Below are 15434 nucleotides of genomic sequence, written 5' to 3' on the forward strand. Positions count from 1 at the left end.
GTAAATGAAGTAGTTCAAACCCTTCCGGGAGTCAGGTGCTGAAGGTAGGTTCCCTAGACTCACACCAAGGTGAGGCTTCTGAGGGCCAGGAGGGAACTCTTCCTGCCTCTTCCGGCTACTAGTGACCATCTTGTATTCCTTAGGTTAGCAGTTTCAAACCATGGGAACATAATTAGCTCCCATGGCCACTTCTCCTTCCTCTACTCCCTTCCTACGCCCTCCTCGGTCATTATTATTGCACCTCCCTCTGTCCTTCTCAGAAGGACACTTGTGACCACATGCGAGACCCACCTAGGTGGTCCAGAATAGCCGGTCCATATCAAGAACCCTAGTCACATTGTCCAAGTCCCTTTTTCCATACACGGCAAGATTCCCAGGTTCCAGAGCTAAGAACCTATATATCTTTGGGGACCATTTTTCAGCCTCCTACCCCTGTGGGTCCTTGGCAAAGAAATCTGAAAACACAGCTTGTGAATGCAGTTTGAATCTGCGTAATTGTGTGTGTGTGTGTGTGTGTGTGTGAGAGAGAGAGAGAGAGAGAGAGAGAGAGAGAGAGAGAAAGAGAGAGAGAGAGAGAGAGAGAGAGAGAGAGAGAGAGAGAGAGAGAGAGTGTACGCGTGTGCGTGCACGCGAGTTACTATTGAGTGAATGGCTTTGTGGAGGACATTCAATCCAAGAATAAGTGTAAACTCTCAGCCTTGATCCTGAGTCTTTGAGATGAAGGGGGGGATGAAAGTGTTCAGGAGAAAGCTGTGGGTTTAGGAATGCAGAGGATCAGCTGGAGGGGGCTGGGGTGGGAGGGAGAGAGAGATCTGACAGACAGAATCCAACAGCTGCCGAAAAGCCCTGTCTCACCCTGACACGTGCCTGGGGAGCAGAGAATGCACAAGGCTCGTCGGGCTCCGGGAAGATGGAGTGTGCGCAGATCCCCCACAAGGAGGGAAATGAAAAGGTTACACAGGGATTGTCAATATAACAAATCCCAGGAGCGTCTCGGCCTCTCTAAATGTTTTGATAGCAGAATTTGATGGGCTGTAAATCAGAGCAGGCCCATCTTAAACATTTGAGAGTGCCTTATTTATTTATGGATGTGACACATAAAACTAGAATTGATTCCCTCTTCTTTCAGTCTCAGAGAGATTTTTTTTTCCTCTGCTTTAGAAACACCTCACTCCTCCCTCAGCCCTGGAGTTGGAGGGGTCTTGGACACAATGGGAACTGCTAGGATTCTTCCTACACAGTAGCTTTGCCTTGGGACGGGGGTGGGGGGGCGATGATCAGGAATTGACTGTTTCAAAATAGGCCTTCATCTTTGTGTGTGTGTGTGTTTTTTAATAAGATTATTGCTCAGAGAAAATGGGAGAGTAAAGGGGTTCCATGTAGAAGAGTAGCAGACACACAAGACGATTTCCTTTGACGGCGGCATCAAAGGCCACCTTGACCTCTCCCCAGGGATTCGGGTTGACCTTGCCTCTGTTATTCCATTCAGCAGACATAACAGATTGCATTTGTTTCTTCAGTATCCCTGACAACTTCAGCGCATCTCAAGCATGGCTCTCCCTCTTCCATGCATTAGACCTCCTTAGGGCAGGAACCTGGGGTCCCATTCCTGATGTCTGAAGCAGACACTGACATTGTACATGCAACAGTGAACAAGGGACTGAGAGGAAGGAATGAGCTGTGAGCTCTTTTCCAGGGACGTGTGTGTGTGTGTGTGTGTGTGTGTGTGTGTGTGTGTGTGTATGTGTGTGTGTATGTGTGTGGTGTGTGTGGTATGTGTGTGTGTATGTGTGTGTGGGGGTGTGTGTGTGTGTGTGTGTGTGTGTGTGTGTGTGTGTGTGTGTGTGGTGTGTGTGGTATGTGTGTGTGTATGTGTGTGTGTGTGTGTGTGTGTGTGTGTGTGTACATGTAGAGGTCAAGGGTCAATGCTGGGTATCTTTCTTGACCTATCTCCACCTTAATTTTTGAGAATCTGGAACTCAGCAGTTGACTAGTTTGGCTGGTCAGTGAGCCCCAGAGATCTTTCTGTGTCTGCCTCCCCAGAGCTGGGATTACAGGCATGCTCTAAAATGTGGGTGCTGGGGATCCCCTCTCAGGTCCTCGTGCTTCACAGGAAGCACATTGCCGGCCAAGCCATCTCCACAGTCCCAGGTTATTGCTTTAAGACAAGCTTTAGGAGCTGAGCTCAACCATGATGTTTCGTCCTGTCATCCAACGCCCAGCATTCTGCCGCCTGTTCACCTGTGAGATCACTATGGCGTTCTTTCCCTGTTTCTGTGCCCTCCTCCCAACTGCCCATCACTCCCCTCAGTAGTACCGTATTCCAACCTAGTGTCATCTCGGGGAGCTTGGCCTGCTTCTTCTAAGGCTCAGCTGCATCAAAGAACATCACTTTTTCACAGGACAGAGTTGGCATCTATTCAAACAGCAGATGCCAAGTAATGTCCTCTTGCCAAGGCTTTCAACATGACCTGTGTTTAGGAACGCAGCTTCCGAAGCCATGCTCCCAAATGTTTGGGGTTGATAAGTTTGGGCTAGGTCTCAAGAACTGATGGTGTTTCAAAAAACCCCAAGTGCTGTGTGATGGCACAACAGCCATTTTGCTGACCTACCTGTACATTTCAACTTTAGACTTAAGGCAGACTGGAAAAAAAAGTCAGAAAAATTAGACGTGAACTCGGGGTCACTGTTGGCCTCCTAAAATCAATGCCTACCATGCAGATGAGAGAAATGGTAATAAAGACAGAAACAGATGGATGAGGTGGTAGCTGGAGCTTAGAGACAGATCCAGGAGCACTGATGTCTGCATCCAATCCCTCCCCTCCCCATGCTAGCACTCTGTCACCCAAGACCCCACCCAGTCCGAAAGCCTTGGGATAGGTAGTCATGTTGCAACTTTAGAACACAGAGGAGAAACGTCCGCTCCTTCTGGAATGATCTCCCCTTGACGAACTGTAGCCCAATCCACTAACAGCTCTGTCTGAAAACCCAGCAAAGCTAAAAGCATTCTTCCAGACTTGGATGTCTTGAGGAGATGCTCCAGTCAGGGCTCCCAGATAGCCCTGTTATTTCCTTTGACAGCCTCAGTGCGAAGCCTGAAATGAGAGGTGGCTGCCGTGAAGGCCCCAGGTACGATTTCCTCGAGTTCTCCCTGGCCTCTGAGCACCGATGCCCCAGGCTGGGCTTTTTCAGAGCCTCTGGCCACTGCTTGAGTCTCCCATACTGGAGACCTGCAGAGAGGAGCCTCCAGCAGGGATTTCTCACTCCCTCGAGTGTCTTCCTCTGGAGTCAAGAACCTAGACGTGACTCTCAAGCTGACATCCAGGCTTCATGTCAGCCCCAGAGAGCAGTCTCCAGGGCTGATCTGGGGCTTAGAGATCACTTTTCCTTCCTTACAAACTTCAGGCCACAAATAAGAGAAAAGTCGGGAAATGCCACCACCTTGACTCGAGACAAGAGAGTGGGGATAACCGTGGGAGTGTACCAGCCCAGGGAGTCGTAGACAGCCTTGCTACTGGAGATGAGACTTGACTTAGCAGCAGCATTATCTACAGCAAACCCTTAGTAAAATACAGATTCATAAGGTCTGGTCCAGGTTTACTGACCGTAATCTGCCTTTGGAAAGATCCTCACAAGAGTTTGTAGATAAAGTTTGTGTCCCGGTGTTCTACTGTTTCATGCTCTTCAACATTGACCATGAACTAATCTCTCTGAGCCTTAGTGCCCACAAAAAGTTTTAGAGAAGTGAAACTTGGTTTTTGGCCTACATGGTCCTGTAATGAACATCGACTGTCCTTGCTGGGGAAATGAATATGGGAGAATCTAGTGACGCCTGCATAGGAAAACCACACTGAATGGGAGAAAGTTCTAGAGGGAAAAAAAAATGAAGCACACTCAGCGTATTCAAAGAAGCATAGAGGCTGTGGAGGAAGGTGTCTCGCAGCACCCTGGATCTTGACTGTCTCTTTTGGCTTTGTTAAGATGACTGACCACCTGCTGGGTCTCAAAGGTCTTACCCTCATGGATCAGGCCTCTCTTCCTGCCAGCCCTGCCCCAAAGCTGTCTCTGAGAACCTTCTACCTCTTGGACCCTGTCTGAAAGGCTGTGCCCCTCCATTGCCTACAGAATCAACCCCGAGCTCCTTAGTGTCACTGGCTAGCCCCAAGGCTCCTTCCACCCTCGAGGCTTATCCTTGTCATGCCCACCCCCTCCATGGACCTTTACTTTTTTTCCTTGCGCTTATCAGCCTAGGAGGATTACAGTCATCAGATTGGGACAGCTGACACTTTCCTTTCCTGCACCTGGGAAGTGTACCCTCCCATCTTTGAAGGCCTACTCACTAGGGGAGGCTCTTGGTGCAGTGCCAAGTGCCCTAGGGCTGGACAGCATCTGTTCAAATCCCGGCTCTGCTGAGAAGTGGCTATAGGTTCTTAGTCAAGATGCTCGCACTCCCTGGTCCTAAATTCTTCTGGGTCTGTCTCACTATCTCCATCTCTCTGTCTCTCTCTCTCTCTGTCTCTGTCTCTCTCTGTATGTCACATACACACAGAGGCAAGGCCAGCTCACTGCTGTTTTGAATTGAAGTATCATCAGTGTGCTAGTGTGCTGGGGGGTATGTCTGTGCCCAGTTCAGGCCCTTAGGAAAATCAAAACCCACAGCTCACTTGCCACCTATTCTAGATGGGACTCTGTATCTCAATGTGTATTTTACCCATTTATTTATTCATTTCTATTTTTTAAGATTCATTTTTATTTTTGTGTAAGCATGGGAGCCTATATGAGTAAATGTGTACCATATACATGACAAGAGCCCACAGGGGCAGAAAAGGATGTTGTATCCCCTGGAACTGGAGTTTAGAGGTGTTTGTGAGCCACCATGAAGGTGATAGAAACTGAACCTGGGTCCTCTGGAACAGCAGTAAGCACTCTTAACCTCTGAGCCATCCCTCCCGCCTCCCCATTCATTTCTATTTTTGCCCAGCTTTGACCACAACATCTCAGGCTCCACTCAGAACACTTCAGCTTCCATGCCAGTGAGTACCAGATACATGGTGAAAATCCCAACGTTGACCATGGCTCACATGTTCAGACACATACCCCAAAGTCTTGGCTCTACAGACCCCCTGATTTTACTGTGCAAGAATAATGCTCCCCAAAGCAGTGTTTCTCCCAAGCCTCCCGGTGAGACCTGAGAGAGGATTCCCCAGGGACTCCATCCATCAGGAGCCCTCTCCTGTTTCATTCTTTATCCTTCCTTTTAATCTACTCTGGCTTCCATGCTTGCTTGCTGAGTGAGATTTGGAAGCTAGAGTGTGCTCTGAACCACAGTTTTGGAATAGAGAGAAACCTAGTGCCGATTTCATTACAATTGTCCTTATCTCTCAGGCTCACTTAGCAGATTAGAATCATTCTGGTACTTTCCATAGAAATAGTCCTTTGTCCCCCCACACCCCTCCCTGCACCCACTCCTGACTGTTGTCTCTGTTCTACATAAAGGAAGTCTCCTTTTGCTCCCTCTCCTTGGAAAATTATAACTCAGATGCTCCAAGCTCCTTGGCCAGTGGGTAAGAACTGAGCTACATCCTGCTGCATCAACAGTGCCCATGGAGATGTTGGAGGCTTCCCCTTCCAGTGTTCTTCCACTTACACAGCCCAGCACCCACACACTGCATGTACACAGACACATGCACACCCATGCACACCCATGCACACACTGTCGAACATTCCTGAGAGCTTTTACCATATCTCACCATTCTGTGTGAACTACAGTCCTCACAAAAGGTTTTTGCCATTCTTCCCATTCTGTTACCGGAGTCATTATGGTCAAAGCCTGACCCTGCCAACCCTAGCAAGCTAGGCTCGACCACCTGTCCTCAACAGGCCCAGTCAAGAGAGAAGAGTGAAAAGGAGAGAAAGGAGATTTATTGGATGCAGCTATACCGGGAAGAAGAGCAAATCAAGAGGTCCAGTGTCAACATCCCACTCTGCCCAAGTCTGCCTTCAGAGCACTAATGTGAGGTCCAGGTTTAAATAGAGGGCAAGAGCTATGCACAGCTAATCAGTCCTGGTCAGGGTATGGGCCCACCCACCATGGCAAGTTCGATTCCTGCCTTCGGTCTATCCCTCAGGTTGTCAGCACTATGTGAAAGCTCTTTCTAGGAGACAGGCCTTGCCTCTAACTGACACCAAGGCCTCAGCCTTCCCCTTCCTTTACGTGGTACTAGAGGAAAATTCCAGTTCCTTCGGGTCCATTGTCTCAATAGTCTCTAGCCAGAGAGGTGTTACAGGCACGAACTGGAGTAGAATTTTATGTGTCAGAATGAAGACTAAGAAGAGAGACACACGGATACTGTAGAAACAGGGACAGGTCATTGAGAAATAGAAAACATCCCTGAGCCTAGAAGGAGGGCCAGTGAGCTGGAGAAGGTTACAAGGTCAAAGTTGCCCTCGATTCCAGCCCCATGATGGGTGAGGCTTTGCGGCTGTGCCGTCCCCCACATTCTGTGTCCTGTGCTTTTCTTGTACCTGCTCTATCCTTTATATGTAGCCCCTCCCCCCCCCATGGGGAGAGGTTTGTAGTCTTCTGCCAGCTGCTTTCTTTCATGTCAGTCCTGATGCCTCTCTCTCCTCCCGAGTCTCCTGCCACAGATGGATACCATCTGTCTCTTAAGACTGATTTCACTCCTTCCAGGACAGTTGGTTGTGGCACGGCCCACGAGACTGTCCCCCGGTAATGGAAAATGCCCTGTGGTGGTAAACATGGCAACCACTCCACATGTGGTTCCTGAGCCCCCTCACTTAAGTCCAAAGAGCCACATGTGGCTGGTGGCTACCATATCGAACAACACAGATCCAGAGTGATGTTGCAATCCATAAGCAAACGGGTAGCTATGCCCTTAACCACACAATAGACCAATACCATGTCAGTTGTTGGAAAGGGCTTTGAAGAAAGCAAAGCAGAGTGGAGACACAGTAATGAGGAGAAGGTTCACTTGCAAAGAAGCGAGCGTCAGGAAATCCCTCTTTGGGTGTGGAATGTTCTGACAGAGGCTCCGGGATGAAAGTGACACTCCTGGTGGAACAGCTGGAGTGTGTCAGCAAAGCCGAGAGGGCATGGGTCACAACATGCCCAAGCTTGCAGGCTGTTCCAGAAGAGTGGAGCTCACTGTGAGGCGAAACCAGAGAAGCCGCAAAAAACCACCCAGGACCAACTCGGATCCTGACCCATACATCCATCCCTCTGTTGCTCCAGCAGAAGATTTGTGCGGGTGGCTGTGGCAGGAATCCAGGCTAGAGATCATGGCAGCTTAGCTGAGAGCTAAAAAGGTGCCTTTGAACCCTGGAGTCAACAGGATTGCTGGTGAATCGGCTGTGCGGAGAAGGCCAATAGATTCTAGGCCCCGGTGAGCAATAATAGAACCCTTGATGGACTTGAATGCTCATGTGTACAGCCCATGTTTGAGAGACTGGAACTCCAAGGGAGGCGGAGGCTGGAAAAAGCCAGTGTCGGTATACAACTGGACCTTACTTAAGCATCAGCTCCAGCAGCCCCAAGAAGCTGGCCTTGGCCACCCATCCCGATATGCCAATTAGAGAGATGAGTGATGGCAAAAGGCAGAGAGAAGTTTTAATTAGTGTGTTGGGAAGAGCAAAATTAAAGGAGTCTAGTGACCACAAGTTCATCTTCTAGGAACTGATAGGAGTTTTAGGTTTAAAGAGAGGGAGAACTGGGGCAAAAGGTGTGTAATTAAGTAGCCTTGGTCAAAGTGTGGTCCCGCCCATCATTGTCTGAAAGGTGATGTAATAACAAATGCATCTCTTAATTACTGTTATGGTCTGAATTCCTTCAGAATAATCTATCCAGCATGCAGTCTCTCCATCATACATCATGGCTCTCACCTTAGGATGGTCCATCCTAGAGGATTTGCCATTGCTGGAATCCAAGGTGCCTGCAGCTCTAGGACAGTGACTCTTGGTGCCTTCATCGAAAAGAAAGCTGTGACAGCTCAGACAGGCAGGCATGTCTTAATGACAGTCGTGCCTGGCCGAGTCAAATGGGAGTCTGAGTCAAAGGAAGACAGATGGACACAGAACGAAGGCAGAGGTGTCCCGAGTTCCTCCTGCTCCAATTACCTCTCATGCCTGAGGGAGGAGTCAGTGTTTTTTCAGCAAAATCAGCTTCTTGGTGTCTGTTGCAAGGATGGTCAGCAGAGGGACGTGGTCGCCCTCTGTTCTGCTTTTCCCATGGCCTCTCCTTGCTGCCGCTCCTGAGGGACCTGTACCCACTGTTGATAGAGTGCTCCAGCCTGAAAACACCAGTGTCCCAGTGTCAGAGGGATTGGCCTTTGGGGATCACCAGGGGGCACTGACTGTCTCCTGAGTCCTGGGGCACCGGCCCTCTCCTGAGTCCTGGGGCACCGGCTTTCTCCTGAGTCCTGGGGCGCTGGCCCTCTCCTGAGTCCTGGGGCGCCGGCCCTCTCCTGAGTCCTGGGGTGCCGGCCCTCTCCTGAGTCCTGGGGCACCGGCCCACTCCTGAGTCCTGCTCAGTGTGGGCCCCGAGCCTCAGCATCTCAGAGTTGCCCTTTACTTGCGTTCTTCCCTTCTGCCCTTGAGCCCTGTCCTAAGTGGGGCTCAAAGGCCAATGTGTCATCTCATCTCTTCACTTCTCCTAGATGTCAGATATCCTTGTCCCTAAACACCCTCTTCTCTGTTCTAAATATAAAATCACACTGAAAGTAGCCACAAAGTAAAAGGCATTGGGATGTCAACAGTGACCCAGCCCAGGAGTTCCCTAGAGTTCTGGTGACATGCCCTGCGTCCTAATAAGCAAATTGTGCCTGTGGCCCAAATTAATATTTGTTTAATGTGGTTCCAATCAAAACTCTAATAGGGCTGTATTTTACAATTGATTATGATTTACGAAATAATCAAAATAACCAAGGAAGCGTTCTAGGGGGGAAAAAAGAGGAACATGGAGGAACCACTCACTCAGCTGGATATTAACATGTACTCCAAATATCTAAAAAGAAATTAACAGTAAGCCCCAGTAGCTAGACAAGATGTGCAGACTAGGCAACTGGGAGCAAGCCATAGTAAATGTAAAATGTAGTGTGTGGTGAGGGTGGTTTCTTACGCCCTGGTGAGAATAGGTTATATAACACACGCTGCTGAGGTAATGGGAAATACTCAGGGAAAAAATGGCTGTACTTAACTCGAGAGTACTATACTTAACTCAGGATAAATTCAATACTAGGTGACTTAAATGTAAAACAAAATCATTAAGTTGGCAGGACATGGTGGGGCAAAGCCTGTAATGCCATCACTTAGGAACCCAGGGAAGAGAGACTGCTAGAAGTTTGAGGCAGGCCCGGGCACCATAGCACGTACCAGGCCAGCTGTGACTAATAACAAGGCCCTGTCCTAAAAAGCAAAAGCAAACAAAATTAAGCCAATAGACTCTAAAGACACCATAAATCCAATATTATGACTCAATATGATTTAAGTAAATGCTCTACATGCAAAAAGAGAAAACATGGATTAATATACCTCACCAAAAAAAACCCAGAATTTCCAAATATGAAAAAAGCCACAGAGGAAAAATTTATACATTGGTTATTTAAAATGTAAGGTTTCGGCCGGGCGGTGGTGGCGCACGCCTTTAATCCCAGCACTCGGGAGGCAGAGCCAGGCGGATCTCTGTGAGTTCGAGGCCAGCCTGGGCTACCAAGTGAGTTCCAGGAAAGGCGCAAAGCTACACAGAGAAACCCTGTCTCGAAAAACCAAAAAAAAAAATAAATAAATAAAAATAAAATGTAAGGTTTCTACATGCTAAACATATAAAAATACTCTCCAAATAGCTAAAAGGTAGACTTTTAAAAATTGCAGCAGGTGTAATAAAGCATTTTTACAAATTAGTAACAAAACCACTGAGCACCACAATATGAAAGTGACATAAACAGGAAATTCACAAAAGAGAGACTATAAATGGCCAGGAAGCGTTTGGAAACAGTTTAGCTTTAGTAGCAATCAAACCCACAGAAGTAGGTCAGGGAGATGGTTCAGTGGGTAAGGCCACTCGCTGGGTTCAGATTCCCCAGAACCCACACAAATCCACTTATGGTAGTACATGTCTGCCATCTCATCACTCCTGTGGAGAGATGGAAAACAGAGACAGGAGAATCGCCAGAAACTCTCAGCCAGCTGCCTGTCATACGTATCAGTCAACAAGAAACCCTGTCTCAAGCAAAGCAGAAGTCGGGAACTGACATCTGAGATTGTCCTCTGATAGCAATACAAATGCAGTGGTAATTGCACACCTACACACACACACACACACACACACACACACACACACACACACACACACACACACGGGGTGGGCGGCAGCAGAGGGAGGAAAGGGAGTTTTGTTGTTGTTGTTGTTGTTTAAGCATAAGGGCTGAAGAGAAGGCTCACCAGTTAAGAGCACCCACTGCTATTCTACAAGACCAGGGTTTGGATTCCAGCAACCACATTATAACTCCAATCACTTATAACTCCAGCTTCAGGAGATCCAACACCCTCTTCTGACCTCTGCAGGTACCCATACATACATCCACACCCAAACACATACATATAAATAAAATAAATCTTTGCTCTAAATCACAGAAGCATATTGAAACAGTTTTCCTATCTAGCTGTCAAAGCCTTTTAGTGGTGGTACTTCATGTAAGCTGAGTTGGGAGTCACACTTTCTCAGGCATTGCCAGAGGAAAGGCCATCTGAGGCAAAAATGCAGTCATGTGAGTCAAGAGAACCATCTCTAGGCCTGTGTCCAAAGGCAGTTCATTCCAGCCCAAACTGAGCCAACTATGATGGCACATGCCTGTAATCCCAGCACTCAGGAGGCTGAGGCAAGAGAACCAAGACTTCAAGGCCATCCTAGGCTACATAGGGAGGGCAAGGCCAGGCTGGACTATATGAGAGACCCTGTCACAAACATACATACAAAACAAGTGTCACATCCCTGTAATGTAATGTCATGCTGCCACTTGAAACGGAAATGGGGTACTGCTTAAGAGAAACAAGCAAAGGACAGTGTTTGGATTGGTGGCTTACATTACAATCCTTTATACTTCTTTCCCTACGCTTATGTTTTTATGATACGAAGTGGTATGTCCCTGTTTTTGTTTAGGTTTTGGTTTTGGTTTTTTTTTTGGGGGGGGTTGTTTTTTGGAAACAGAATCTTACTATATAGCCCAGGCTAGCCTTGAACTCAAACCTTTGAGCTCAGTGCCTCAGCCTCCTGAGTGTGTGGACTACAAGCATGTGCCACCACACCGGGCTTTCTTATCCACTTTCTAACGCCATGGAAACCCATTTACAGGCCCTAGTCAGGCGTCTTGCTTCTGATGTTCCCCAAATAAAAAGCAACTTGTAACACCTTGCTTGCCCCGCGCCCCCCACTCTGCACTTCTGAAGATCCTGGTGTCTTTGTTCTCTTTCTGTAACAGTGTCTCTGAACACGGAGACCCCAACCTTGTTTGCTTAGTGTTGTTCCTCTTTCTTCCCGGAGAAAAGAAGAGCACATCGGCTTTCATGTTTCCAATCCTCACCCACCCGCCATCAGTGCTTACATGTGTGTTTGATTTGGCGCCAGTTGGGGTGGGTCATGGGAACAAGCCCGAAAAAGAAAAAAAAAAAAATGCTGGTTTCTTTTGCATTGTGAGGAGTCACTGACTCCAGCTTTGTGCTTGTCCCACAGACATGAAGCTGCCCGGTGTGCCCGGAGATTGGTACAGTTACGATTTTCTGTGCTGAAACTGTTCTGAAAACGCCAACAGAAGACTTCGGTGTTCAAGGCAAGCCAAAGGCATTTGAGAGGGAATTAAAGCCAAAAGCCAAGAATTTCACTGTCCTGGCCCCACCCACTCCGAAAAGAAGTCATTACCCACAGGCCAGGCAGCAATGGCAAGCAAGCGGAAATCTACGACTCCGTGCATGGTCCGGACATCACAAGTAGTCGAACAGGATGTGCTGGAGGAGGCAGACAGGGCCAAAGACAAAGGAATGGGCATGCCACCGTCTGATGTGGCCAAGGACAGCTGGGCAGCAGAACCTGAAAACTCGTCCAAAGAAAATGAAGTGGTAGAGATGAAATCTATGGGGGAAAACCAGTCCAAAAAACTCCAGGGTGGTTATGAGTGCAAATATTGCCCTTATTCCACACAGAATCTGAACGAGTTCACAGAACACGTCGACATGCAGCACCCCAACGTGATTCTCAACCCCCTCTACGTGTGTGCCGAATGTAACTTCACAACCAAAAAGTATGACTCCTTATCCGACCACAACGCCAAGTTCCATCCGGGGGAGACCAACTTCAAGCTGAAATTGATCAAGCGTAATAATCAAACTGTCCTGGAACAGTCCATCGAAACCACCAACCACGTTGTGTCCATCACGGCCGGTGGTCCTGGAAGTGGTGACAATGACCCCGGGGTCTCGATGGGTAAAATCCCCATGATGAAGACAGGAAAATCGAAGGCAGATGCCAAGAAAGTGCCCAAGAAGCCTGACGAGGCTGCCCCGGAAAACCACATGGAAGGGACTGCCCGCCTGGTGACGGATACAGCTGAGATCCTGTCCAGACTTGGAAGTGTGGAGCTCCTTCAAGATTCACTGGGACATGTCATGCCTTCTGTACAGCTGCCACCAAATATCAACCTTGTCCCTAAGGTCCCCGTCCCCCTGAATACTACCAAATACAACTCTGCCCTGGACACAAATGCCACCATGATCAACTCCTTCAACAAGTTCCCTTACCCGACCCAGGCTGAGCTCTCTTGGCTAACAGCTGCCTCTAAACACCCAGAGGAGCATATCAGAATCTGGTTTGCCACCCAGCGCTTAAAACACGGCATCAGCTGGTCCCCGGAAGAGGTGGAGGAGGCCCGAAAGAAGATGTTTAATGGTACCATTCAGTCAGTACCCCCGACTATCACTGTGCTTCCTGCTCAGCTGGCCCCCACAAAAATGTCACAGCCCATCCTCCAGACAGCCCTGCCATGCCAGATCCTCGGCCAGCCCAGCCTGGTGCTGACTCAAGTGACGAGTGGGTCGACGACCGTCTCTTGCTCCCCCATCACACTTGCGGTGGCTGGGGTGACCAACCATGGCCAGAAGAGACCTCTGGTGACTCCTCAAGCTACCCCTGAGCCGAAGCGTCCACACATCGCCCAGGTGCCAGAGCCTCCACCCAAGGTGGCCAACACCCCCCTCACCCCAGCTAGCGATCGCAAGAAGACCAAGTTGCAGATTGCGCACCTCAAGGCAAGCTTTTTACAGAGCCAGTTCCCTGACGATGCTGAGGTCTACCGCCTCATTGAGGTGACAGGCCTCGCCAGGAGCGAAATCAAGAAGTGGTTCAGTGACCATCGCTACCGGTGTCAGAGGGGCATTGTCCATATCACCAGCGAATCCCTTGCCAAAGACCAGATGGCCATTGCAGGCACCCGACACGGTCGTACCTATCACGTGTACCCAGACTTTGCCCCCCAGAAGTTCAAAGAGAAAAGCCAGGGACAGTTGAAAACCCTGGAAGACAGCTTTCTGAAAAGCTCTTTCCCCACCCAGGCGGAAGTGGAGCGGTTGAGGGTGGAGACCAAGCTGAGCAGGAGGGAAATCGACTCCTGGTTCTCAGAGAGGCGCAAGCTTCGCGACAGCATGGAGCAGGCCGTCTTGGATTCCATGGGGTCCAGCAAAAAAGGATCAGATGTGGTGGCCCCCAATGGTGCTCTATCTCGACTGGACCAGCTCTCCGGGGCACAGTTAGCTGGTTCTCTGCCCAGCCCTTCATCAGCAATGATACAAAATCAAGAACAGATTCACCTGCTCAGGAGCACTTTCGCGAGAACCCAGTGGCCCACGCCTCAGGAGTACGACCAGTTAGCGGCCAAGACGGGGCTGGTCCGAACTGAGATTGTGCGCTGGTTCAAGGAGAACAGATGCTTACTAAAAACTGGAACCTTGAGTTGGCTGGAGCAGTACCAACAGCATCACCTGTCAGATGACCACGGCCGTGATGTCATCTCAAGAAAAGCGGCGAAACAAGTTGCTGAGAGCCCAAAGAATGGAAGCGAGGTGGCTCAGCAGTACGCCAAGGAGCCCAGAGCGCTCTGTGAGGAGGTCTCCGACAAGCTGGTCCCCAGGGTGAAAACGGGTGTCGAGCAAGCCAAGGACTGTTTGGCAGGCAAGCCCTCAGAGGCCGCCTCGGACAGGTCAGAGGGCAGCAGCCGAGATGGCCAGGGCAGTGAGGACAACGAGGAGTCAGGCATCGTGGACTTTGTGGAAGTGACGGTGGGAGAGGAGGATGCCATCTCTGAGAAGTGGGGGAGCTGGAGTCAGAGAGTAGCAGAAGGCACAGCGGACCGGGCAGACTCCGACTCGGACAGCGCCCCTGCCGAGGCCGGCCACGCCTAGACAGGTAATCTTGCCTGTTGACTCCAGAGGATGGGGAAATGCAGATTTCCGTTTTTTATTGGCACGTTAATACAGATGGAGGGTTCCAAGATGCTGACTCTGACAATATACCTTTTTCCATTAATGTGTTAATTGTCCATATATGTTGACACAAATCATCCAGATCAACCAGATATGTCATGGGCATGGTATATTCAAATATTTCTTATCAGAAACTAGAGCATTTCAGATTTCAGATTTTTTTTCCCCAGAATTTGGAACATTTGCACACAAAATGTAGGGTGCTGTGGGCTGGGACCCTAATCTGAATCTGAAAATATTTATGTTTCACGTTGGCGTTATACACAGAGACCAAAGGTAACTCCAATGCAATATTTTTCATAATTTTATATATGCTTGAAACATCATTTCATGGTGTGGTATTTCCTCCGCCCATCATGCTGGCATTGGAAAGTTTCAGATTTTGAAGCATTTAGTAGTTTAGAATTTCAGATTAAGAATGTTCAACCTGTGTTTATCATGTATATTTATCACGTACAGTATGTTTGAAATACATATACATAATGGAATGGTTCAGTGGAGCTCATTTGCCTATGCACTACCTCACACACACTTGTCAGTTTCTTTTGTGTGGCAAGTAAGTCCTTTTTCAAGGTTCTTTGACAAGGGGATGAAATAAACAGGGCCTGATAGTCCTGTGCCTTTATTTGTAAGGCTGTTCTCAGAGGGGATGCCCCGCTGCCTGGACCTGTTTGGACACCAGCCTTCAGGCCTGTTCATACTTGAGTCGTTTCAAACGGTTAGACCAACACACCCTCTGTGTGTATTATGGTCACAGTTGGGGGAAAAAAGAAAAAAGAAGGAAGGGAGCGTATTCTATCTTCTCCTTCGTTCTTTTTTTGTTTTATTTCAAGTTTACTGAATTGGAGATTGAAGGTTGTTTCTTTGCACCTGGAAGACTGGAAATACTCCTT

The 15434-nt window shown here is 48.7% G+C and overlaps 1 protein-coding gene across 3 annotated transcripts in view; it reads left to right on the forward strand.

Moving 5' to 3' along the window:
- Zhx2 (zinc fingers and homeoboxes 2) overlaps positions 1-15434 on the forward strand; it is a 157491-nt gene that overhangs the window by 127337 nt on the left and 14720 nt on the right. For all 3 annotated transcript variants that reach the window (XM_052747833.1, XM_052747834.1, XM_052747835.1), the window contains exon 3: positions 11744-14464. In XM_052747833.1, coding sequence (XP_052603793.1) covers positions 11947-14460 — 2514 coding nt within the window. In that variant the 5' untranslated portion in view covers positions 11744-11946 and the 3' untranslated portion in view covers positions 14461-14464. The remainder of the gene's footprint in view (positions 1-11743; positions 14465-15434) is intronic.

This window comes from Peromyscus californicus, unplaced genomic scaffold (genome assembly GCF_007827085.1).
Source record: "Peromyscus californicus insignis strain IS unplaced genomic scaffold, ASM782708v3 Scaffold_20__1_contigs__length_68692818, whole genome shotgun sequence".
Lineage (NCBI taxonomy): Eukaryota > Metazoa > Chordata > Mammalia > Rodentia > Cricetidae > Peromyscus > Peromyscus californicus.